The sequence below is a fragment of the Salvelinus fontinalis genome, chromosome 23 (assembly GCF_029448725.1).
Source record: "Salvelinus fontinalis isolate EN_2023a chromosome 23, ASM2944872v1, whole genome shotgun sequence".
Taxonomy (NCBI): Eukaryota; Metazoa; Chordata; class Actinopteri; order Salmoniformes; family Salmonidae; genus Salvelinus; species Salvelinus fontinalis.
The window spans coordinates 21,386,076-21,412,199 of record NC_074687.1 but is presented as its reverse complement, the minus strand read 5'-3'; the positions used below and the strand labels follow the sequence as shown (position 1 = coordinate 21,412,199).

Genomic DNA, 26,124 nt, shown 5'->3' with positions numbered 1-26,124 from the left:
TGTTTGTATGTTTTATTTGGCTGTCACTCAGTCAATTTGTCTGATATTGCAGCTGATGTTGTTGATCATTGGTGTGAGTGTAGAAAACCCTGTATGTCTGACCTAGGATGCAACCTCTGTCCATAACAGCACTTCATACCCACAAAGCAACATCCATTATCATAACAAAACCATGATCTTGGTTGGTCTGGGATAATACTTTAGGTCTCAGGGTGGGTGACATCACCACAGGATGGCTACTAGGGCTTTATCCCTTTGTCTTTCCTTGATTACCCGCATCCTGTCTGCTCACTTGTATTGTATTGCAACTGTATAAAGTACAAGGTCCCTCCCCTCTGACCTTCTCCAATAGTTTTTTAGGAGGCGGGGTGAGGAATCGAGGGAGGATGAATAGAGATAGAGCCTAGCATTCACCTGTCAACTAGCTCACATGTGATACATACTCACCCTTCTGCTACACTCACTGACGTCTTTCTCCACATAAACCTCAGCAGCCAGCAGAGCAGACTGTGTGAACTAAGTCAATCTAGCACCCACAGAATTAATTTTGTGGGTATTTAATTCTACAACATTGACTCGGATCACACAGTTGGCGGCTGAGTTATACTGTGATGAAAGGGGTGTGACTGTAGCTGAGGTGAGCTGCAGGCGAGTTCTAGTAGTCACTGTGATGTGATGTTACCCCCGAGACTTGAAGTACTGTCGTCTCCTGTCTATCATGAATGTATCTGTATTTTAATACTGTAAGCATCTCGGCTGCGGGAGTATCTCCTCCTGCAATTTTGTGCCGATTTTCTTCATTCTGCTACACTCTCTGTCATTCTCCAGGGGTTGGCATGCTAGCTGCTGTAATTTGAATAGGGTTTGTGTCCTACTTGGAACCTCTTGGACACACGTGCAAATAGAACGAGTTATTGTTTTTTACAGTTGAAAAGGTCTATAGAGATCATAGTAAATGACTAGAGGGACTATGTCATAAACACTCGAAGTTCCAGAATGGGGTGAAAATGGCAGCCATATTGGTCAGGAAGAAATCCAAACCAGCAACTGGAATAAATGGCTTTCGAGGCATAATCCTGATTTTACTTATACAGGGGAAAAAAATAAAGGCATGTGATATATCAAAAATTGGGTAATATAATTATTTCCAACCTAAAATAGTAATCATCATAAATACAGTTTATACGGGTTTTAAACACATTTTCTGTATAAATATCCTCTAAAATAGATTTAAACAGACCATAACTGAGTGTGCTATTATATGATACAATATCAGTACCTGTTGCATTTAAACGTTGTCTAAGTCCTATCATCAACTGATTTCAGCCAGTGTTTGTCTGTGGATTGACTGCATTGTTTGAATGGAATCATTCCCCTAAAACTGGCTGGCTAGCTAGCTAACAAACATACAGTGCAGATGAATTCTTCACATTCATTATTTCACACAATATCACAGCACTGGCAAGCCATGGTTGACCAATTTCCTGACCTTCATGCCATCATAAGAAGGTTCGTTCCCATTCTAGTATTCTAATTTTATGGGGGCCACCTCCAGTTTGGGGGCCTGTCATGCCAAATAGTGTCCCCCTGACAAAAGTGTCCCTCCACCTGCATCACAATGGGATTTGATGCTCTCTAGCTTCCGTTGCTAGGGCTGTTGCTAGAATTCTGACTGGCCTACGTAATGAACAAAAGCGTCTGTTGCTATGCTGGTTGCTTGGTTCCATTTTACCTAGTAGCGGTTGGTCGCTGAGGACGGAGGACGTGGGCAGTTCTAGTTCGCCTCATAAGTGCATGCTTGGTCCACGCAAATTCATTACCTCAGAAATCGCTCTCCAAAGACAGTGTTTTTGACTGTGACTAACTGCTTCAGTAGACCGAAAAGACTGAAAAGAGAAAACTGTGAAACTTTGTTGGTCTTTCACTCCCAGCTGGGGTCACCATCCGTTAAGATGAATATTAAAATCTCAGATAATAACTATATGCATTTGAACACAAAATAACCTGAAGCTAATTATAGTTTTCATGACACTGATATTTTTATCTTTATGTCTTCCTAGAGTTTCCTCGGTGGAAGCCAACAATCTTCTCCAGTTGGAGCATTTGGAAGGTCGACCAGTGAAAGCCCTGACGCTCTACACTTCGGTGAAGCCCGTGAGACAAAGTATGTTAAGTTTCGGTTGACATGACAAAATTACAGAAAGGTAACCCTTCTTTCTTTTCTATGTCTGCCATTAACATTATTGCATGACTAATCGAACATTTATTTTAAATTCAATCAATCAATATCTGTATTTTTACATACCTAATCTACTTGTTACCTGTGTGTTTGCTTGTTTACGTCTCTGTCTCCTACCCTGTTCCCTTTAACTGTGCTCCTGTTCTCTAGGAACTAAGGGTTTCTGCCTAAAACCCAGACATGGATCCACCTGATGTCCTCCATTACCAACCACCCTCCAGCTTTTCATTACATCATCTACAGCTACTGCTTTCGTTATGTTGTCATTATCTGCTAAGAAGGTTTGCTAACTGTATCATACTGGGCACATAATATGCGAGATAAACAGATGAACTAAAAACACTAGCACTGCAAACACTCGGAAGAAAGAGAGCTACAGTGCCTGGACTTCAGTCTCCTTCACACCCCCCTTCCGAGACTGGCTGGCAGAACATCCCACCCACATAGCACCCACCTCCTCTCTATTCCACACACCATGATTCAGTATATGATTGCCATGTAAGTGTACATACAAACAAAAAATTGGTGAAAATAAATTTATGACACCTGTACCACCAAAATATCAAAGGTTTATATATTTAAATTATTAAATATTGCCAGCTTGGTTTTCACAGCAGTTTCACAAGGTGTTCATTGTTGTAGATTTTAAAATCTCCCTTGATGGTATGTTAGTTCAACATTATTCATTATTATATCCTATTACCTACATTAGGTACACACACACACAAATAATATACAGTTGAAGTGGGAAGTTTACATACACCTTAGCCAAATACATTTAAACTCAGTTTTTCACAATTCCTGACATTTAATCCTGGTAAACATTCCCTGTCTTTGGTCAGTTAGGATCACCACTTTATTTTAAGAATGTGAAATGTCAGAATAATAGGAGAGAATTATTTATTTCAGCTTTCATTTCTATCATCACATTCCCAGTGGGTCAGAAGTTTACATACACTTAATTAGTATTTGGTAGCATTGCCTTTAAATTGTTTAACTTGGGTCAAACGTTTAGGGTAGCCTTCCACAAGCTTCCCACAATAAATTGGGTGAATTTTGGCCCATTCCTCCTGACAGAGCTGGTTCTATGGGATTGAGGTCAGGGCTTTGTGATGGCCACTCCAATACCTTGACTTTGTTGTCCTTAAGCCATTTTGCCACAACTTTGGAAGTATGCTTGGGGTCATTATCCATTTGGAAGACCTATTTGTGACCAAGCTTTTACTTCCTCACTGATGTCTTGAGATGTTGCTTCAATACAGTCGTATGAAAAAGTTTGGGCACCCCTGACAATTTCCATGATTTCCATTTATAAATAATTGGGTGTTTTGATCAGCAATTTCATTTTTATCTATCAAATAAGTGATGGACACAGTAATATTTCAGTCGTGAAATGAGGTTTATTGGATTAACAGAAAATGTGGAATATGCATCAAAACAAAATTAGACGGGTGCATAAATTTAGGCACCCCAATAGAAAAATCACATCAGTATTTAGTAGAGCCTCCTTTTGCTAAAATAACAGCCTCTAGACGCTTCCCATAGCCTCTAATGAGTGTCTGGATTCTGGATGAAGGTATTTTGGACCATTCCTCCTTACAAAACATCTCCAGTTCAGTTAGGTTTGATGGTTGCCGAGCATGGACAGCCCGCTTCAAATCATCCCACAGATTCTCAATGATATTTAGGTCTGGGGACTGGGATGGCCATTCCAGAACATTGTACTTGTTCCTCTGCATAAATGCCCGGGTAGATTTTGAGCAGTGTTTTGGGTCGTTGTCTTGTTGAAATATCCAGCGCCGGCGTAACTTCCACTTTGTGACTGATTCTTCAACATTATTCCCAAGAATCTGCTGATATTGAGTGGAATCCATGCAACCCTCAACTTTAACAAGATTCCCAGTACCGTCACTGGCCACACAGCCCCACAGCATGATGGAACGCCCACCAAATTTGACTGTGGGTAGCAAGTGTTTGTTTTTTTAACGCTGTGTTCTTTTGCCGCCATGCATAACGTCCCTTGTTATGACCAAATAACTCAATCTTTGTTTCATCAGTCCACAGCACCTTATTCCAAAATGAAGCTGGCTTGTCCAAATGTGCGTTTGCATACCTCAAGCGACTCTGTTTGTAGCGTGTGTGCAGAAAAGGCTTCTTCCGCACCACTCTCCCATACAGCTTCTCCTTGTGCAAAGTGCGCTGAATTGTTGAACGATGCACAGTGACACCATCTGCAGCAAGATGATGTTGTAGGTCTTTGGAGGTGGTCTGTGCGCTGTTTTTGACCGTTCTCACCATCCTTCGCCTTTGCCTCTCCGATATTTTACTTGGCCTGCCACTTCTGGCCTTAACAAGAACTGTGCCTGTGGTCTTCCATTTCCTCACTATGTTCCTCACAGTGGACACTGACAGCTTAAATCTCTGCGATAGCTTTTTGTAGCCTTCCTCTAAACCATAATGTTGAACAATCTTTGTTTTCAGGTCATTTGAGAGTTGTTTTGAGGCCCCCATGTTGCCACTCTTCAGAGGAGAGTCAAAGAGAACAACAACTTGCAATTGGCCATCTTAAATACCTTTTCTCATGATTGGATGCACTTGTCTATGAAGTTCAAGGCTTAATGAGCTCACCAAACCAATTGTGTGTTCCAATTAATCAGTGCTAAGTAGTTACAGGTATTCAAATCAACAGAATGACAAGGGTGCCCACATTTTTGCATAGCCTATTTTTCACATCTGATTTAATTTCATACAACTTAATATTGCTACACTAAAAATCTTTGTCTGGACAATACCCCAGTACTCAGCTTTTATTAGAAAATGAATGGCATGCCACTGTGATCATTTTCTGTGACGACAGAGTAAATTATTATGCAGCCTCAGAGGGGTACCCAAACTTTTTCATATGACTGTATATCTACATACTTTTCCTGCCTCATGATGCCATCAATTTTGTGAAGTGCGCCAGACCCTCCTGCAGCAAAGCACCCCCACAACATGATGCTGCCACCCCCATGCTTCATGGTTGGGATGGTGTTTTTCAGCTTGCAAGCATCCCCCTTTTCCTCCAAACATAACAATGGTCATTATGGCCAAACAGTTCTATTTTTGTTTCATCAGACCAGAGGACATTTCTCCAAAAGTTCGATCAATGTCCCCATGTGCAGTTGCAAACTCGTAGTCTGGCTTTTTTAAGGTGGGTTTGGAGCAGTGGCTTCTTCCTTGCTGAGCAGCCTTTCAGGTTATGTCAATATAGGACTCATTTTACTGTGGATATAGATCGTTTTGTACCTGTTTCCTCCAGCATCTTCACAGGGTCCTTTGCTGTTGTTCTGGGATTGATTTGCACTTTTCGCACCAAAGTACGTTCATCTCTAGGAGACAGAACATGTCTCCTTCCTGAGCGGTATGCCGGCTGCGTGGTCCCATGGTGTTTATACTTGCGTACTATTGTTTGTACAGATGAACGTGGTATCTTCAGCAGTTTGGAATTTGCTCCCAAGGATGAACTAGACTTGTATAGGTCTACAATTTTTTTCTGAGGTCTTGAAATACATCCACAGGTACACCTCCAATTGACTCAAATTATGTAAATTAGCCTATCAGAAGCTTCTAAGGCCATGACATAATTTTCTGGAATTTTCCAAGCTGTTTAAAGGCCCAGTCAGCTTAGTGTATGTAAACTTCTGACCCACTGGAATTGTGATACAGTGAATTATAAGTGAAATAATCTGTCTGTAAACAATTGTTGGAAAAATGACTTGTGTCATGCACACAGATGTCCTAACCGACTTGCAAAAAATATAGTTTGTTAACAAGAAATTTGTGGAGAGGTTGATGGTCAAAAGAACACAGACATTAGACAGAGGAACTCTGCCTAGAAGGCCAGCATCCCGGAGTTGCCTCTTCACATGTTTGCATGGTCTCTTTTTTGCTATCTTGAGTAAGGCAGCTCCAAAATGCCGGTGTTTCAGCCTAGCTCAGTGCTTTCTGTGGTGGGGCAGCCAGTGGAAAATACAGAGTGTAGGGGTTGGTAATGTTCTCTAGTTGAGCCGTGATTGGCTCAGTGTTCGGTCACTCATGGGGACACTACATCACCGCAAAATCTACAGGGAAAGCTAGAAAGTTCAAGCCCCTTGTGTGCTGCTTTAGTTCCATTAAAAGTGCCCATCCAAGAAGGCTCAAGGTCATTGGCCACAGATATAACATGATTTAATGTCTTATCTACTATAGCTTTGATTGGACTGATCATGTCAACATCATACTTTCAAAATATTAGCTAGCAAACTAGACAAGCATTCATCATAATGAATCAAGTCGAAAACCTACTGGCAAATCCTTGTCATATGAAGAGAAATTATAGATCAACTGTATCAGTGCTCATAGGACATAAACATTACCCAACATGTTGGAAATCGCAATGAGTGGTTTGGAAGGAATCAGGGGCTAACAGCAAGCGTTGCAAAGCAATCACTAGCCTGCTATTCAGTGGAGCGGGTGTGTGGTCCAAGTCTGGGTTTAAGGGTCTCTTTTCCAAGATAACAAGGATAAACATTCACATGCAACACCATGGGCCAGAAAGGGTTGAATACATTGGCCATGCTGTCAATCCAGCATGACTTCTGCAGTGTTCAAAATAACTGGAAACTCGGAACTGGGAAATCTCAGACTTCAGTGAGTTCAAGACAACTGTGAATTCTGAAAATATGTTTTGAATGAACATCCAACTCGGAACAGCACAACAAGGTGAGCCCAGAAATGTATTGTACGCTGCTGCATAAAGTTTGTAATATGCCAGGGAGATACGTGTAGTGTATCTAAGAAGGTAATACTAAGTGTATGTTGTGTAGTAAGCTGTTAGTAGCCCATTTGCATCAGCCTACTAATTTGGTCCCTTTTCCCCTCTTAATTTAGCCTACTGTTCTGACTTGGCGGTGCACGTGTAGTCTAACCTGTTTAAGAGAAATGTCATCATTGAATATTGTAAGAGCTTTCATTGTCTGCTTATATGCCCCCTTTATTTATTTATTTACTTTTGTGCAACGCGACTCGGACCGGAGCATTCCGGGACTTTTTTTCTCTCAGTTTCCCCGGATTCCAACCGCAGGCTCTGGACACTTGCACCTTGATTTCGCAGCTAGCTAGCTGCATACCGTGTGACTATTGGCTTACGTCGACCCCGGAGCAAACTCAAATCATGCTGGAGCTAGCCAGCTGAGGAGTTCCATCACCATCCGGACCCGTTTCTTTTGTTGCTGCTGCAGATACGGAACCCCACCGGGCCTTCACGACTGACTGCCGACGTTATCTGTCCGAGGGATTTATCCAACCGGCAAATCCGTCCCGACGTTACCTGAACGCTCACCTGAGGCCCGCTAATCGTTAGCTGTCCTATCGGCTGCTATCTGAACAAAACCCCACTACACGGAACCTACTGACGGAAACGCACGAGGTATCTACAAACAGACCTCCATCCTATGCTGCTACCGATAGCCATATACCCGGCCAGCTGTCTGGATCGCCACGACCCCAACCAACCTCTACTCACTGGACCCTTACTGATCACTCGATTAAGCATGCCTCTCCTTAATGTAAATATGCCTTGTCCATTGCTGTTCTGGTTAGTGTTTATTGGCTTATTTCACTGTAGAGATTCTAGCCCTGCTCTCTATACCATATCCAACCTATCAGTTCCACCACCCACATATGCGATGACATCACCTGGTTTCAATGATGTTTCTAGAGACAAGATCTCTCTCATCATCACTCAATACCTAGGTTTACCTCCACTGTATTCACATCCTACCATACCTTTGTCTGTACATTATTCCTTTAAACTATTTTATCGCCCCCAGAAACTTCCTTTTACTCTCTGCTCTAGTAGCTCTAGGCGACCAATTCTCATAGCTTTTAGCCGTACCATTATCCTACTTCTCCTCTGTTCCTCTGGTGATGTAGAGGTGAATCCAGGCCCTGCAGTACCTGGCTCCACTCCTATTCCCCAGGCGCTCTCTTTTGATGACTTATGTAACCGTAATAGCCTTGGCTTCATGCATGTTAACATTAGAAGCCTCCTCCCTAAGTTTGTTTTGTTCACTGCTTTAGCACACTCTACCAACCCGGATGTTTTAGCCGTGTCTGAATCCTGGCTTAGGAAGACCACCAAAAATTCAGACATTTTTATCCCCAATTACAATATTTTCAGACAAGATAGAACGGCCAAAGGGGGCGGTGTTGCAATCTACTGCAAAGACTGCCTGCAGAGTTCTGTTATACTATCCAGGTCTGTTCCCAAACAATTTGAACTTCTACTTTTAAAAATCCACCTCTCTAAAAACAAGTCTCTCACCGTTGCCGCCTGCTATAGACCACCCTCTGCCCCCAGCTGTGCTCTGGACACTATATGTGAACTGATTGCCCCCCATCTATCTTCAGAGCTCGTGCTGCTAGGCGACCTAAATTTGAACATGCTCAACACCCCAGCCACCCTACAATCTAAGCTTGATGCCCTCAATCTCACACAAATTATCAATGAACCTACCAGGTACCACCCCAATTCCGTAAACACGGGTACCCTCATAGATATCATCCTAACAAACTTGCCCTCCAAATACACCTCTGCTGTTTTCAACCAAGATCTCAGCGATCACTGCCTCATTGCCTGCATCCGTAATGGGTCAGCGGTCAAACGACCTCCACTCATCACTGTCAAACGCTCCCTGAAACACTTCAGCGAGCAGGCCTTCCTAATCGACCTGGCCGGGATATCCTGGAAGGATATTGATCTCATCCCGTCAGTAGAGGATGCCTGGTCATTTTTTTAAAATGCCTTCCTCACCATCTTGAATAAGCATGCCCCATTCAAGAAATTTAGAACCAGGAACAGATATAGCCCTTGGTTCTCTCCTGACCTGACTGCCCTTAACCATCAGAAAAACATCCTATGGCGTTCTGCATTAGCATCGAACAGCCCCCGTGATATGCAACTTTTCAGGGAAGCCAGAAACCAATATACACAGGCAGTTAGAACAGCCAAGGCTAGCTTTTTCAAGCAGAAATTTGCTTCCTGCAACACAAATTCAAAAAAGTTCTGGGACACCGTAAAGTCCATGGAGAATAAGAACACCTCCTCCCAGCTTCCAACCGCTCTGAAGATAGGAAACACTGTCACCACCGACAAATCCACTATAATTGAGAATTTCAATAAGCATTTTTCTACGGCTGGCCATGCTTTCCACCTGGCTACCCCTACCCCGGACAACAGCACTGCCCTCCCCTCTGCTACTCGCCCAAGCCTTCCCCATTTCTCTTTCTCCCAAATACAGTCAGCTGATGTTCTTAATGAGCTGCAAAATCTGGACCCTTACAAATCAGCCGGGCTAGATAATCTGGACCCTTTCTTTCTAAAACTATCTGCTGAAATTGTTGCCACCCCTATTACTAGCCTCTTCAACCTCTCTTTCGTGTCGTCTGAGATCCCCAAAGATTGGAAAGCAGCTGCGGTTATCCCCCTCTTCAAAGGGGGGGACACCCTTGACCCTAACTGCTACAGACCTATATCTATCCTACCCTGCCTTTCTAAGGTCTTCGAAAGCCAAGTCAACAAACAGATTACCGACCATTTCGAATCACACCACACCTTCTCCGCTATGCAATCTGGTTTCAGAGCTGGTCATGGGTGCACCTCAGCCACGCTCAAGGTCATAAACGATATCGTAACCGCCATCGATAGGAAACAATACTGTGCAGCCGTATTCATTGACCTGGCCAAGGCTTTTGACTCTGTCAATCACCACATCCTCATTGGCAGACTCGACAGCCTTGGTTTCTCTAATGATTGCCTCGCCTGGTTCACCAACTACTTCTCTGATAGAGTTCAGTGTGTCAAATCGGAGGGTCTGTTGTCCGGGCCTCTGGCAGTCTCTATGGGGGTGCCACAGGGTTCAATTCTTGGACCGACTCTCTTCTGTGTTTACATCAATGATGTCGCTCTTGCTGCTGGTGATTCTCTGATCCACCTCTACGCAGACGACACTATTCTGTATACTTCTGGCCCTTCTTTTGACACTGTGTTAACAACCCTCCAGGCGAGCTTCAATGCCATACAACTCTCCTTCCGTGGCCTCCAACTGCTCTTAAATACAAGTGGTCCCGTGTGGCTCAGTTGGTAGAGCATGGCGCCTGCAACGCCAGGGTTGTGGGTTCGATTCCCACGGGGGACCAGTACAAAAAAGTATGATTGTATGTACTTGTAAGTCGCTCTGGATAAGAGCGTCTGCTAAATGACTTAAATGTAAATGTAAATGTAAAACCAAATGCATGCTCTTCAACCGATCGCTGCCTGCTCCTGCCCGCCTGTCCAACATCACTACTTTGGACGGCTCTGACTTAGAATATGTGGACAACTACAAATACCTAGGTGTCTGGTTAGACTGTAAACTCTCCTTCCAGACCCACATCAAACATCTCCAATCCAAAGTCAAATCTAGAATTGGCTTCCTATTCCGCAACAAAGCATCCTTTACTCATGCTGCCAAACATACCCTTGTAAAACTGACCATCCTACCAATCCTCGACTTCGGTGATGTCATTTACAAAATAGCCTCCAAAACCCTACTCAATAAATTGGATGCAGTCTATCACAGTGCCATCCGTTTTGTCACCAAAGCCCCATATACTACCCACCACTGCGACCTGTACACTCTCGTTGGCTGGCCCTCGCTTCATACTCGTCGCCAAACCCACTGGTTCCAGGTCATCTACAAGACCCTGCTAGGTAAAGTCCCCCCTTATCTCAGCTCGCTGGTCACCATAGCAGCACCTACCTGTAGCACGCGCTCCAGCAGGTATATCTCTCTAGTCACCCCCAAAACCAATTCTTCCTTTGGACGCCTCTCCTTCCAGTTCTCTGCTGCCAATGACTGGAACGAACTACAAAAATCTCTGAAACTGGAAACACCTATCTCCCTCACTAGCTTTAAGCACCAGCTGTCAGAGCAGCTCATAGATTACTGCACCTGTACTTAACCCATCTACAATTTAGCCCAAACAACTACCTCTTTACCTACTGTATTTATTTATTAATTTATTTTGCTCCTTTGCACCCCATTATTTCTGTCTCTACTTTGCACTTTCTTCCAATGCAAACCAACCATTCCAGTGTTTTTTAGTTTTTATTTTACTTGCTGTGTTGTACTCACTTCGCCTCCATGGCCTTTTTATATTTTATTTATTTATACATATATCTGTTTGCCTTCACCTCCCTTATCTCACCTCACTTGCTCACATTGTATATAGACTTATTTTTTTTTCACTGTATTATTGACTATATGTTTGATTTTACTCCATGTGTAACTATGTGTTGTTGTATGTGTCGAACTGCTTTGCTTTACCTTGGCCAGGTCGCAATTGTAAATGAGAACGTGTTCTCAATTTGCCTACCTGGTTAAATAAAGGTTAAATAAATAAAATAAAAAATAAATTTATCCTAAGGTTCTGACTTTGTATACAGGGAGAATAATGTTGGAACTGCTCATGTTCTGAATTCTGTCGCTGTACATTTCAAAAGTGCTGAACAAATAGTTATATTGACTACGTCCGTCCTAGCTCGCTCATTAATGTCTTAATCGAAATAAAGGATTGCCTCTTATCCGCTCGTCCTCCTCTTATGCCATAGTTTGTACATCTCAATTGTCAGTAGAAACCACATTTGTTTAAGCAAGTCATCTATATCAGCTATGTTTTATTAAAAAGGCAGTAAATGAGGCTGAATGAACTGTTTCGTTGCCAGACAAGGCTCCGCTGATCGCCAGGTGTAGCGATGGTAAAGATTCACTCCTGTCACGAACCGGCTCGAAGTCCGTAACAAAAAGGGAGACAACATGGAGATAAGGAATAACAAAAATACATTTAATAACTGAAGTGACCTATATAGAATAAACAATGGTGTGTGTAATCAGTAGTGTAAGTGAGTGGTTGCGTGCACAGATGTGATAATGAGGGGTGTTGAAAGGTGCAAACAAACAAAACGGACACAAAAATGCAACAACCAAAATCAAACAGTGTGTCTGCATGGAGAGAGTCTCCTCATTGAATGCGGAAGAGGTGTATTTTTCCCGGGACACATCCAGGCCCAGGTGTGTCCCATTTTGCTGACGACCCTCCCGGCTCCGCCCACCGGCATCCTAATAAAGAAAACAAGAGCAAAGAGAAAGAATACGGGAGACAGACTGGGGGGGTGGTCACACGCCATGGTGTTGAAAAGAATGCTCTGTGGTTGGGACATCTTTATGAAGGCCCTAACAGTTTGTGGGCACCGCTTGTTGTGTAGTGGCATTGCTGGCATGGATCCATTTTTTTGAGTTAGACCCACCAAGATTGACATGCTAAAGTAATGTTTTCATTTTATTAGCGAAACAATACTTGTTTAAACAGCTTTGTATACATAGCGGGAATTAAGATAACGTAATCTTGGCTGTAATGATCTCAAATTTCACATTAGGTCATTAAGGTGAGCAAAACTGAGTTAGTGAATCCCATTGTAACACAGGGGACACACTTTTTGGCATGACAGACTGACAGACTGACAGACAGACTGACAGACAGACAGACAGACAGTGAGACAGACAGACAGACCCCCCCCCCCCAAAAAAAATTGGCCAAACCAGAAGAAAAATGCCATATTAAAACCTGCGTGATAATTGTGTTGTTTACTCTATAATCTGTTAGTTCATATGCCTTGTGACCATGATATATAGGCCTAAAGGCAGAGACAATAAGAAGACACAGTGGCAGCATAAATTCAATCACACCTTTGTTTCATCACAAAACCGGAGGGCCACCTCTGTCAGGTGAAGTCCACAAAGCATATTGCATGTACTGTACAGTGCATTCGGAAAGTATTCAGACCCCTTGACTTTTTCCACATTTTGTTACGTTACAGCTTTATTCTAAAATTGATTCAATAGTTTTTCCCCCCTCATTAATCTACACACAATGCCCCAAGTGGTCTGAAAACTTTCTGAATGCACTGTAATGTTTCCAACATTTTCGACCACAAAACAACTATTGAGAGTTACCCGCAAGTCACAAAGGAAACAGGAGCTGCCTCCACTATTCCAGCACCATTTCATCATCAAATCACCTCTGCTTAGTCTAATACAGTACCAACTAAAAGATACCAAAAACAATTTAGTCCAATCAATGTAAGCTAAATATGATGTGGCTGTCTATGATGTCTAAATATGATGTGGCTGTCTATGAAAAAAAACATGTTGACTCATCCTACTTGTAGAGAAACGCCAACGCCATCTTCCTCTTTCATGTTGATGGAACGGTCTATCACTCTGATACAGTACATCCTTTTAGTTATTGTTGTCCTAGGCTACCTGGCTAAAATGCTTGCTAGCTAGCCTAACTTCCTTTCATGGGCAACGATGAGCCAGCTAGTTAACATTAGCCTACTACATACTGAATTTCCATCCTCTCAGGCCAGGAGCACAATGTAGGAATTTATGGTTGGATCAGAATCGCCGTTACAATCGATGGCCAGTACGAAGTATTAAGTCCAAGTCTAAATCCCCTACTCCATCCATTGCGAATTTAGGAAAGGGACAATTTTCGCTAGTTAGCCACTGGAGGACAACACAAAAATTATAATTGTCTCTATCAATGACGTATGCTCTCAATGTGATTTGATAGGAGTGAAAATCCAAACTGGCTTCCCAGAACAATTCACAGTTGAGCTCACTCAGTTTTGCTCAACGCTGATTATCTATTATTTTATACTTTTCTTTATCAAGGGAGGCCACATGCTCACTGGCTTCCCTTGCATTGAATGCTATAGGTGGCAACAATGTCATACTCCTTTGGACCAGACAGAGTTCTGGAGTCAATTTTTTGGGGAATCCTGGTTTCCCTTGGCATCCATGAATAGACTCCACAGAGAAGGAAGAGAAACAGAAACAGAGAAACAGAGACAGAGCAAGACAGAGCGCAAGACCGACCGACAGAGAAAGCGAGAGACCGACAGAGAGAGCGAGAGAGCGAGAGACCGACAGAGAGAGAGCGAGAGACCGACAGAGAGAGAGAGCGAGAGACCGACAGAGAGAGAGAGCGAGAGACCGACAGAGAGAGACAGCGAGAGACCGACAGAGAGAGAGAGCGAGAGACCGACAGAGAGAGAGAGAGCGAGAGACCGACAGAGAGAGAGAGAGCGAGAGACCGACAGAGAGAGAGAGAGCGAGAGACCGACAGAGAGAGAGAGACCGACAGAGAGAGGCAGACAGACAGACAGACAGACAGACAGACAGAGACAGAGACGCACACAGACAGAGACACACACAGACAGAGAGAGACACAGACAGAGAGAGACACAGACAGGCAGACAGAGAGAGACACAGACAGGCAGAGACACAGACAGGCAGACAGAGAGAGACACAGACAGGCAGACAGAGAGACACAGACAGGCAGACAGAGAGACACAGACAGGCAGACAGAGAGACCGACAGAGAGAGACCAACAGGCAGACAGAGAGAGACCGACAGAGAGACAGAGAGAGACCATCAGAGAGAGACCGACAGGCAGACAGAGAGAGACCGACAGGCAGATAGAGAGAGACCGACAGGCAGACAGAGAGAGACCGACAGGCAGACAGAGAGAGACCGATAGGCAGACAGAGAGAGACCGATAGGCAGACAGAGAGAGACCGACAGGCAGACAGAGGGAGAAAGACAGACAGGCAGACAGACAGGCAGGCAGAGAGAGACCGACAGGCAGACAGAGAGAGACCGACAGGCAGACAGAGAGACCGACAGGCAGACAGAGAGAGACCGATAGGCAGACATAGAGAGACCGACAGGCAGACAGAGGGAGAGAGACAGACAGACAGGCAGACAGAGAGAGAGAGACCGACAGGCAGACAGAGAGAGACCGACAGGCAGACAGACAGAGGGAGAGAGACAGACAGACAGGCAGACAGAGAGAGAGACACCGACAGGCAGACAGAGAGAGACAGACAGACAGAGACCGACAGGCAGACAGAGACAGACAGAGAGCGAGACAGCCAATTTGACATTTACTTCTTTCTCCCCAACCATCGCACTACTGACCATATATACACACACCTTACAGACACTAGTTAATAAACACGTCCACCGAAAAAAAGTGGGCAAAATCTTTGCTTGCTTTAATGACTTTAAAAAAAGTATTTAATTATATTTGGCCCGAAGGGCTATTCTATAAAATTCTCCAAGGTGGGCTTGGTGGTAAGGTGTATGACTTAATAAAATGTATGTACACAGAAAACAAGTGTGCAATAAAAATCAAAAACCAAAGAACAGAATTCCTTTCACAACGTTGAGGTGTGCTGCAGTTTGAGTCCAAATCTTTTCAACATTTATACCAATGATTTAGCAGACATGGACAATTCTGCAGCCCCAGGACTCACACTACTTGACACAGAGGTAAAATACCTGCTATATGCTAATGACTTGGTACTTCGATCACCAACCAAAGAAGGTCTTCAACAGAACCTTAATATTCTACAGCAATATTTCCATAATTGGGCCCTGGCAGTAAAAAATAAAACGAAAATCATGATTTTCCCCCCAAAAAACAGATGTCAGAAACACAAATATAAATTCACCCTGAACAATTTGAATTTGAGAGAGACAGAGAGAGAGAGAGAGGTGGGTGGTGTTTGATACCTGCTTGGCAGCCCTCTCTTCTGGCAGAGGGTGAATATAGATTATTCAGAGCCCTGGTTAGTCCTGTTACACACTATAACAAAGCACAACAACACAGACTAACACGGACTGACTAAAAGGCTTTGCTCAGACACATACAGTAATCTACTAACCCAACACACAAAGGAGCCTCACTGGTATGATTGAAGGTCATTCTAACATCTGTGTGCGTGTGTTACATGGGAATACTAGAAAAAAGAGCAATGCCATTCACTGGAACCTCACTGGTATGGCTAGAGGTTTTCTGAAATGTGTACTGCATGTGTGTGTGTCACAGGGGACAAAAGGACAAAAGATCAAAGACATTCCCATCGCCTTCCACTACTTCCAAAAGCCTCAGTCCTGCATCCTGTGACACACTGCCAGCTGGGTCCCTGTAAGGGTTCTGTTTGACTCTGAGAGAATGAGATTGGTTGGCTGATGATTGCTTGAGTACAGGGTTACTGTAAGCAGGTTCTGTTTTGTACAGTATACTGTAGCTGTGCAGGGCTTTCTGAATCTCTCAACCATGGTTTGTGTGACTTTGATGTGTTGGAGCTTACCTGGAGGCTGGGAGCCTCGTCTCCAGTCACGGAGGTGGGGTCTTTCAGCAGGGGCTCGTTGTTGTGGGTGGGGGCCTGAGTGGGCCCATCGGGGGTGTTGATGACAGACCTCTCCGACCGGCTACTGTCCTTACTGCTAAGTTTATGATGCTCACGCCGACTCTGTACCCTACAGAGAACACACATACTAAGAATACTGAAACTGACAAGCGGATGAGGGTTAGGATGAAAGAGAAGAAAGCTGAATTCCTCTTAATAGTCTCTCACACTCCCTCTCTCATTTATAGAACAAGTCAGAGTGAATCAGAGAAATAGGTTGAAGGCTGTGACAACAATAATCCACTAGCTTAACCCGTCTCATCTCTCTCCCGCCTTTATTTCAGGGTTTCTTTTGGGATCAAACAACGGGCTTAGTTGGTGGGTGTAATGGCTCTCGTTGGTGGTAGGAAGAGTAGACCAAAGCGCAGCGTGGAAAGTGTTCATGATTCTTTTATTTAGAAAACACTCAAACAAAATAACAAAAGCGAAAACGAAAGCGCACAGTTCTGTCAGGTTAAGACACTAAACAGAAAACAAGATCCCAACACCTAATGGTGGGAAAAAGGGCTGCCTAAGTATGATCCCCAATCAGAGACAACGATAGACAGCTGCCTCTGATTGGGAACCACACTGGCCAAAAAACAAAGAAACAGAAGACATAGAATTTCCCACCCGAGTCACACCCTGACCCAATCATACATAGAGAATAATAAGGATCTCTAAGGTCAGGGCGTGACAGTACCCCCCAAAAGGTGCGGACTCCGGCCGCAAACCTGAACCTATAGGGGAGGGTCTGGGTGGGCATCTACTCTCGGTGGAGGCTCCGGTGCGGGACGCAGACCCCGCTCCGCTTGAGGCTCCCCCCACTTCGGTGGCGCCTCTGGTGCAGGGATCGTCGCCGGGGCCCCGGGCCCGGGGACCTTCGCCGGAGGCTCTTGACTGGGGACCGTTGCCGAAGGTTCCAGACTGGGGACCGTCGCTGGAGGCTCCCTCCCCTGGATCGTCGCTGCAGGCTTCGTGCCATGGATCATCACTGCAGGCTCCGGGCCATGGATCATCACTGCAGGCTCCGGGCCATGGATCATCACTGGAGGCTTTGTGCCATGGATCATCACTGGAGGCTTCGTGCCATGGATCATCACTGGAGGCTTCGTACGTGGAGCCGGAACAGGTCTCACCGGACTGAGGAGACGTACTCGAAGCCTGGTGCGGGGAGCTGCCACAACGCATCCTGGCTGTATACCCACTTTAGCTCGGTGAGTGTGGAGAGCTGGCACAGGACACACTGGGCTAAGAAGGCGCACTGGAGGCATATAGTGCGTAGAGCTGGCACAACGCGTCCTGGCTGAATACCCCCTGTAGCACGGCAAGTACGAGGAGCTGGCACAGGCCGCACTGGGTTGTGCTGGCGAACTGGGGATACTGTGCGTAGAGCTGGCGCAGGATAACCTGGACCGAGGAGACGCACTGGAAACCAGGACCGCTAAGCCGGCACAATCCGTCCTGGCTGGATGCCCACTCTAGCATGGCAAATGCAAGGAACTGGCACAGGGCACACCGGGCTGTGAATGCGCACTGGAGACACAGTGCCAGACACAGTCTCCCCACGGTAAGCAAAGGGAGTCGGCTCAGGTCTAAACCCTGACTCCGCCAATCCCCCCGTGTGCCCCCCCCAAATTTTGGGGGGGAGGTGTCTCTCGGGCTTCCGTTGTTGACCTAACTCCTTGTCTCGTCGCCGTTCCGCTCTCGCTGCCTCCATCTGCTCCCTTGGACGGCGATACTCTCCGACCCACGTCCAGGGTCCTTCTCCATTCAGGATTTCCTCCCATGTACACTCATCCTGGCCACGCTGTTTGGACCGTTTTTGGTGGGATCTTCTGTAACGGCTCTCGTTGGTGGTAGGAAGAGTAGACCAAAGCGCAGCGTGGAAAGTGTTCATGATTCTTTTATTTAAAAAACACAGCCTTCAACATAGGTTGAAGGCTGTGACAACAATAATCCACTAGATTAACCCGTCTCATCTCTCTCCCGCCTTTATTTCAGGGTTTCTTTTGGGATCAAAAACGGGCTTAGTTGGTGGGTGTAATGGCTCTCGTTGGTGGTAGGAAGAGTAGACCAAAGCGCAGCGTGGAAAGTGTTCATGTTTCTTTTATTTAAAAAACACTCAAACAAAATAACAAAAGTGAAAACGAAAGCGCACAGTTCTGTCAGGTTAAGACACTAAACAGAAAACAAGATCCCAACACCTAATGGTGGGAAAAAGGGCTGCCTAAGTATGATCCCCAATCAGAGACAACGATAGACAGCTGCCTCTGATTGGGAACCACACTGGCCAAAAAACAAAGAAACAGAAGACATAGAATTTCCCACCCGAGTCACACCCTGACCTAACCAAACATAGAGAATAATTAGGATCTCTAAGGTCAGGGCGTGACAGTGGGAGTGGCAGGGGGTGTGGCAATGAGCACGATTGGCCATCGGCACGGCTACATTTTAGAAGTCAATTTCCTGCAATTCTACACATTTTGCCATGCAGCTGAGAGAGGAGTTTGCAGCTTTAAAGCTAATTTCCTGAGATTCTACATACAATATTATGGCATGGAGCTGAGAGAAAACATTTGTTTGAAGCTAGTTTCTTGCAATTTGCCAGATAATGCTGTGCTCAAACATAATAAAATAAATCATGCTAAATTCATAGTTTTGGGAATTTTTTATTCTCCCTGACTGTCTAGCTTTTATTTTCGTGATTGTTAGCTACTTCTCAAAGATTATATAGTTCCATTATCTTTTCTACATACTTTATAATTTGGTTTTAGTTGTTTAAGTTTACACTTAAAGCATTTTTTTCCATCCCAAAAATGAATATGTATGGATACATGCATGTACAGTACCAGTCAAAAGTTTGGACACACCTACTCATTCAAGGGTTTTCTTTATTTTTACTATTTTATACATTGTAGAATAATACTGAAGACATCAAAACTATGAAATAACACATATGGAATCATATACTAACCAAAAAAGTGTTAAACAAATCAAAATATATATATATTTTTTGATTCTTCAAAGTAGCCACCCTTTGGCTTGATGACAGCTTTGCACAACATGCAACAATTTCAAAGATTTTACTAAGTTACAGTTCATATATGGAAATTAGTCAATTTAAATAAATAAATGATGCCCTAATCTATGGATTTCACATGACTGGGCCGGGGTGCAGCCATGGGTGGGCATAGGACCACCCACTTAACAGCCATGCCCACCCACTGGGTTTATCCCCCACATAAGGGCTTTATTAGAGACAGAAATACTCCTCAACACCCCACCCCACCCCCCCACCCCACCCCACACGTGAAGAAGCCGGATGTGGAAGTCCTGGGCTGGCGTGGTTACACGTGGTCTGAGTTTGTGAGGCCGGTTGGACGTACTGCCAAATTCTCTAAAATGACGATAGAAATGAACATTCAATTCTCTGGCAACAGCTCTGGTGGACATTCCTGCAGTCAGCATGCCAATTGCACGCTCCTTCTAAACTAAACTTGAGACGCCTGTGGCATTGTGTGACAAAACTGCACAATTTAAAGTGACCTTTTATTGTCCCCAGCACAAGGTGCACCTGTGTAATGATCATGGTGTTTAATCTGCTTCTTGATATGCCACACCTGACAGGTGGATGGATTATTTTGGCATATTTCAGTTCATGAAACATGGGACCTACACTTTACATGTTGCGTTTATGTTTTTTGTTCAGTGTACTACACATATCATTTTTTTTACACTGTTTGGACTTAGGTGACCATAAAATAACTGTTTGGCGACCTGCTCAAGGATTACAATGGCAGAAGAATCCCTGTAATTTGTTTTCCAACAACCAACATGTAGCTAGTCTTAACTTCTTATGGCTGCAGGGGCAGTATTGAGTAGCTTGGATGAAAGGTGCACAGAGGTGCCCAGAGTAAACGGCCTGCTCCTATGTCATAGTTGCTAATATATGCATATTATTATTAGTATTGGATAGAAAACACTCTGAAGTTTCTAAAACTGTTTGAATTATGTCTGTGAGTATAACAGAGCTCATATGGCAGGGAAAAACCTGAGAAGTTCCACTTCCTGTTTGGAATTTATCTGGGGGTGCCAGATTTTCAACCAAACTCTCATTGAAAATACAGAGAGATATGGATGGGTTTTCACTTCCTACGGCTTCCACTAGATGTCAACAGTGGAATGACTCTATGACGTCTGATGACTCTAATGTGAAGGGGGGCCGAAGGAGACAGGAATGAGTAATCACTTCCACGAGCTGATCACGCATTCACCATGCGCCTTCACATGAGCAGGACGTCCGTTCCATCTCTCAACTGAAGTCAATGTAGTTCTCCGGTTGGAACGTTATTCAAGATGTATGTTAACAACATTCTAAAGATTGATTCAGTACATTGTTTGACATGTTTCTACTGACTGTAACGGAACTTTTGGACATTTCGTCACGTTATAGTGGTCGCGCTTTCTGACTTTGGTTAGGGCTTTTGGTAAACAATTCCAAAGTAGCTAATTGGACATAAATAACGGACATTATCGAACAAATCAAGCATTTATTGTGGACCTGGGATTCATAGGACTGCATTCTGATGAAGTTCATCAAAGGTAAGGAAACATTTATCATGTATTTTCTGGTTTCTGTTGAGTCCAACATGGCGGCTAATTTGGCTATTGTTCTGAGCTCTGTCTCAGATTATTGCATGGTTTATTTTTCCGTAAAGTTTTTTTGAAATCTGACACAGCGGTTGCATTAAGGAGAGGTATACAGTGATCCCTCGCCACTTCGCGGTTCACTTATCGCGGATTCGCTATTTCGCGGATTTTCATAATGCATTTTTTTTTTTTTTTTGGTGCATTGTGCTCTGCATTCTGATTCGCTAAAAACTCACTCCCGCTTCTTGTATCAAAACATGCTACGAATTGGACACGAGAGATGAGGAAGGACTAACGCTTGGTCGCTTAGCAACCATGGTGCGAATGGCCACTGAACTTAAGCGAGTAGCTGAGGAATGGGACCCTTTGATGAGCCGTTCATTACAGTTCTCCAACGTAATCGATGGTGGCATGTCGGTGTACAAGGATCTTTTTGCAAAGAAGAAAAAAGAGCGACAACAGCTGCCTATCACCATGTTCTTCTCCCGAACAAACACACCTGCACCGCGGGCTTCAGAAGAAGAGAACACTGCAGAGCGCAGTCAGGATGCAGCGGCCCAGTCTGAAGAGCAGTGAAACGGCCTACACGTGAGTCACTGTATTTGTATACATGTAATAGTTGCTAATTGTAAAAAAAAAAAAAGTTTTCTATTTCGCGGATTTCACTTATCGCGGGTCATTTTCGGAACGTAACCCCCGCGATAAACGAGGGATTACTGTATCTATAATTCCATGTGTATTATCATCTACATTTATGATGAGTATTTCTGTTGAAACGATGTGGCTATGCAAAATCACTTGATGTTTTTGCAACTATTGAATCTAACGCGCCAATGTAAACTCAGATTCTTTTATATAAATATGAACTTAATCAAACAAAACATGTATGTATTGTGTAACATGAAGTCCTATGAGTGTCATCTGATGAAGATAATCAAAGGTTAGTGATTAATTTTATCTCTATTTCTGTTTTTTGTGAAAGCTATCTTTCGCTGGAAAAATGGCTGTGCTTATTGTGGTTTTGTGGTGACCTAACATAATCGTTTGTAGTGATTTCGCTGAAAAGCATATTTGAAATCGGATACTTTGGTGGGATTAACAACAAGATTACCTTTGAAATTATATAAGACACATGAATGTCTGAGGAATTTTAATTATGAGATTTCTGTTGTTTGAATATGGCGCCCTGCACTATCACTGGTTGTTGTCATATCGATCCCGGTAGCGGGATTGCAGCCATATGAATAACCGCTTAGGCGACCTGCCCAAGGATTACAATGGCAGAAAAATCCCTGTTATTTGTGTTCCAACAACCGACATGTAGCTAGTCTTAAATGACAAACAATATACAGTGGGGACAACCAGCATCCAGTTGCTCTGCAGCAGATTGAGACATAAGCCTCTCCCTGGTGGGGAGTGTGTGTGTGTGTAAGAGAGTGTGAGTGGCGAAATAATGTCTTACCCGTGTATGTTAGATCTGTTGGAGTGGCTGGAGTAGCCAGACTGGATAGACTCAGTGTCCATGGCAACTCTGTTCAGAGCCAGCGATTGGCCAGGTGTCTGAGGAGGGTCTCAGGGTGTCGTGCAGCAGGGTGATGGTGGTCTGATCCAGGAAGAGATGGGTTAACTAACTAAACAGACTGGCAGCAGACTGAAAAGATCAGGGATCTATGTTGACAAACCTGTAGATGTCCTTTAGTAGACATATTGACCTGTGAGAAACAGAGAGACAGAAAGAGAGACAGACATGTCTGTTATCAATGAAATATACAGCTCAGTTCTGCGCTTGCTACCAGAGGCCTATTCACAGAGTACACTGCAGGTAAAGCTAAAAGCAAGGCAAACTAAAGAGTTATGTGCCAGCCCGTACCGTCATGCCTGACTCTGGTGTGATCCATGCCCCAGACAGGGGTCGTTACACCCCGTTGTCATGACGTTGGCCTAGGGGTAGGTTTATGACAGTCATAAATACCTCTTTCCCCCCTTTTCCCTCTCCCTACTATAACTGATGTGACATAAGAAAACCCCTTGGTTAACATAGAGATTCTGGGAACATCAGAAGTGGAGGGAAATTAACTATATTCTGGTAATCCGACCAACTGAACATATGCCGTGGTACTTAAGGTATATTATGTCAGTTCGGTTGCCCTCTGACACATTCTCATCAATGATAGAATGACATAAACTCTACTGTGGAAAGTCTAAACGTCAGAGGTATCGGATTCACATGGAATTGTTGTTTAAGTCAAATGTTTGAATATGAAATTATTTGTGAGAAGATTAAATGTAATTTTAGCTTCCAAATGAGAGATTTGGATTTTCATAAATTTGGGCTTCTGCTCAACTAGGGGCCCGCCTCTGTGAAGAGACATGGGTTTTAAACTTTTCAGACACACCCCTCTCCCTCCACTATAAAGCCATTGACAAAAATATAACTTCCTGTTCCGGACACTAGGATGACGATCCGATATCAGAATGGTTCAGATAATAACTACAGAACTAAGCCAACATCAGCATGGACTTTGGTTGCAAATGGTATGAACTTTGAACTCGTATTCACTACAGAAGTGATACCGCCTAGCCGTTGAGTTAGTAACAGCCGCTACAAACGCAGGTTAGGAAGGACAGTCAGAGTATCCCGTCTACTACACACGACGCTACTCCAACGAATCCAGTGACCACCAGAGACATTCTTCAAAGGACAGAGGACTCGGGTTGGCGATACGGTCGTCCATCTACCACCAACCTACTGAAGCGCAGCTCAGAGTAAATATTTATTGCATTTTCCTTTTTCAAATGGGCGGTAATATAGAATGCATAAGATACTGTATTTACGATGCTACAGCTTCGCCTATGTTCCAGTCTCCCGCTCTTTCACTAAAATCCCGACCCTTTTCTTTGTGTAACAAGCTGTCATATCTATTCCGCCCGCTAGTGACGTTTTTCTGTATGACGTAATTTGTGATCAAGTTATGATTTCATTGTGTATGTGTGATTGTGTGATTAGTTAGGTATTTAGTAAATAAATAATTAAACCCAATTTTGTATTGCTGATTCAACTTGTTAGCCAGGATTCTTGCAGATAACAAGGATTTACCACTTTCAGACGAGACTGAATAAAATGACGATTAAGGTGACTGCTATGGATGTAAAATATTACTAAATCTTTAAGGGTTTATTCGGAAGATAACAGCTCTATAAATATTATTTCTTGGTGTCCCTCTAGTTAATTAATATTTACATGATTAGTTCAATCAGGTAATATTAATTACGGAGAAATTATTTTATAGAATAGCATGTCATAGCAATTAATCTGACATAGTCAAAGACACAACACCGTCATGCCTGACTCTGGTGTGATCCATGCCCCAGACAGGGGTCGTTACACCCCGTCATGCCTGACTCTGGTGTGATCCATGCTCCAGACAGGGGTCGTTACACCCCGTCATGCCTGACTCTGGTGTGATCCATGCTCCAGACAGGGGTCGTTACACCCCGTCATGCCTGACTCTGGTGTGATCCATGCCCCAGACAGGGGTCGTTACACCCCGTCATGCCTGACTCTGGTGTGATCCATGCTCCAGACAGGGGTCGTTACACCCCGTCATGCCTGACTCTGGTGTGATCCATGCTCCAGACAGGGGTCGTTACACTCCGTCATGCCTGACTCTGGTGTGATCCATTCCCCAGACAGGGGTCGTTACACTCCGTCATGCCTGACTCTGGTGTGATCCATGCTCCAGACAGGGGTCGTTACACTCCGTCATGCCTGACTCTGGTGTGATCCATGCTCCAGACAGGGGTCGTTACACCCCGTCATGCCTGACTCTGGTGTGATCCATGCTCCAGACAGGGGTCGTTACACCCCGTCATGCCTGACTCTGGTGTGATCCATGCTCCAGACAGGGGTCGTTACACCCCGTCATGCCTGACTCTGGTGTGATCCATGCTCCAGACAGGGGTCGTTACACCCCGTCATGCCTGACTCTGGTGTGATCCATGCTCCAGACAGGGGTCGTTACACCCCGTCATGCCTGACTCTGGTGTGATCCATGCTCCAGACAGGGGTCGTTACACCCCGTCATGCCTGACTCTGGTGTGATCCATGCTCCAGACAGGGGTCGTTACACCCCGTCATGCCTGACTCTGGTGTGATCCATGCTCCAGACAGGGGTCGTTACACCCCGTCATGCCTGACTCTGGTGTGATCCATGCTCCAGACAGGGGTCGTTACACCCCGTCATGCCTGACTCTGGTGTGATCCATGCTCCAGACAGGGGTCGTTACACCCCGTCATGCCTGACTCTGGTGTGATCCATGCTCTAGACAGGGGTCGTTACACCCAGTCATGCCTCACTCTGGTGTGATCCATGCTCCAGAAAGGGGTCGTTACACCCCGTCATGCCTGACTCTGGTGTGATCCATGCTCCAGACAGGGGTCGTTACACCCCGTCATGCCTGACTGGTGTGATCCATGCTCCAGACAGGGGTCGTTACACCCCGTCATGCCTGACTCTGGTGTGATCCATGCTCCAGACAGGGGTCGTTACACCCCGTCATGCCTGACTCTGGTGTGATCCATGCTCCAGACAGGGGTCGTTACACCCCGTCATGCCTGACTTCATTTATTTACTGGATCCATTTGTCCCAATGCAGTTGCCCAAATGACCCCCTGCCAATCACCACTCCCTCATCTCAGTATTATGCAAATATAACTACACTTATAAATGATCTGCCTGACCAATGGGACACAAACACCCAAATAGCACACTAAGCAAATGTGCATGCAAATCCAGTGTTATGGTATATGTGTGAATATCTGCTCTTGGTTCATTGAGTATAACAGTGATCATTATATTATGATGACTAC

The 26,124-nt window shown here is 44.5% G+C and overlaps 1 protein-coding gene across 1 annotated transcript in view; it reads right to left on the bottom strand.

Moving 5' to 3' along the window:
* The window catches only part of LOC129821008 (vang-like protein 1), a 57,216-nt gene that overhangs the window by 20,091 nt on the left and 11,001 nt on the right, over positions 1-26,124 (bottom strand). The window contains exons 2-4 of the mRNA XM_055878207.1: positions 22,937-22,966; positions 22,717-22,857; positions 16,524-16,692 (exon numbers count right to left, since the gene is read on the bottom strand). Coding sequence (XP_055734182.1) covers positions 16,524-16,692; positions 22,717-22,778 — 231 coding nt within the window. The 5' untranslated portion in view covers positions 22,779-22,857; positions 22,937-22,966. The remainder of the gene's footprint in view (positions 1-16,523; positions 16,693-22,716; positions 22,858-22,936; positions 22,967-26,124) is intronic.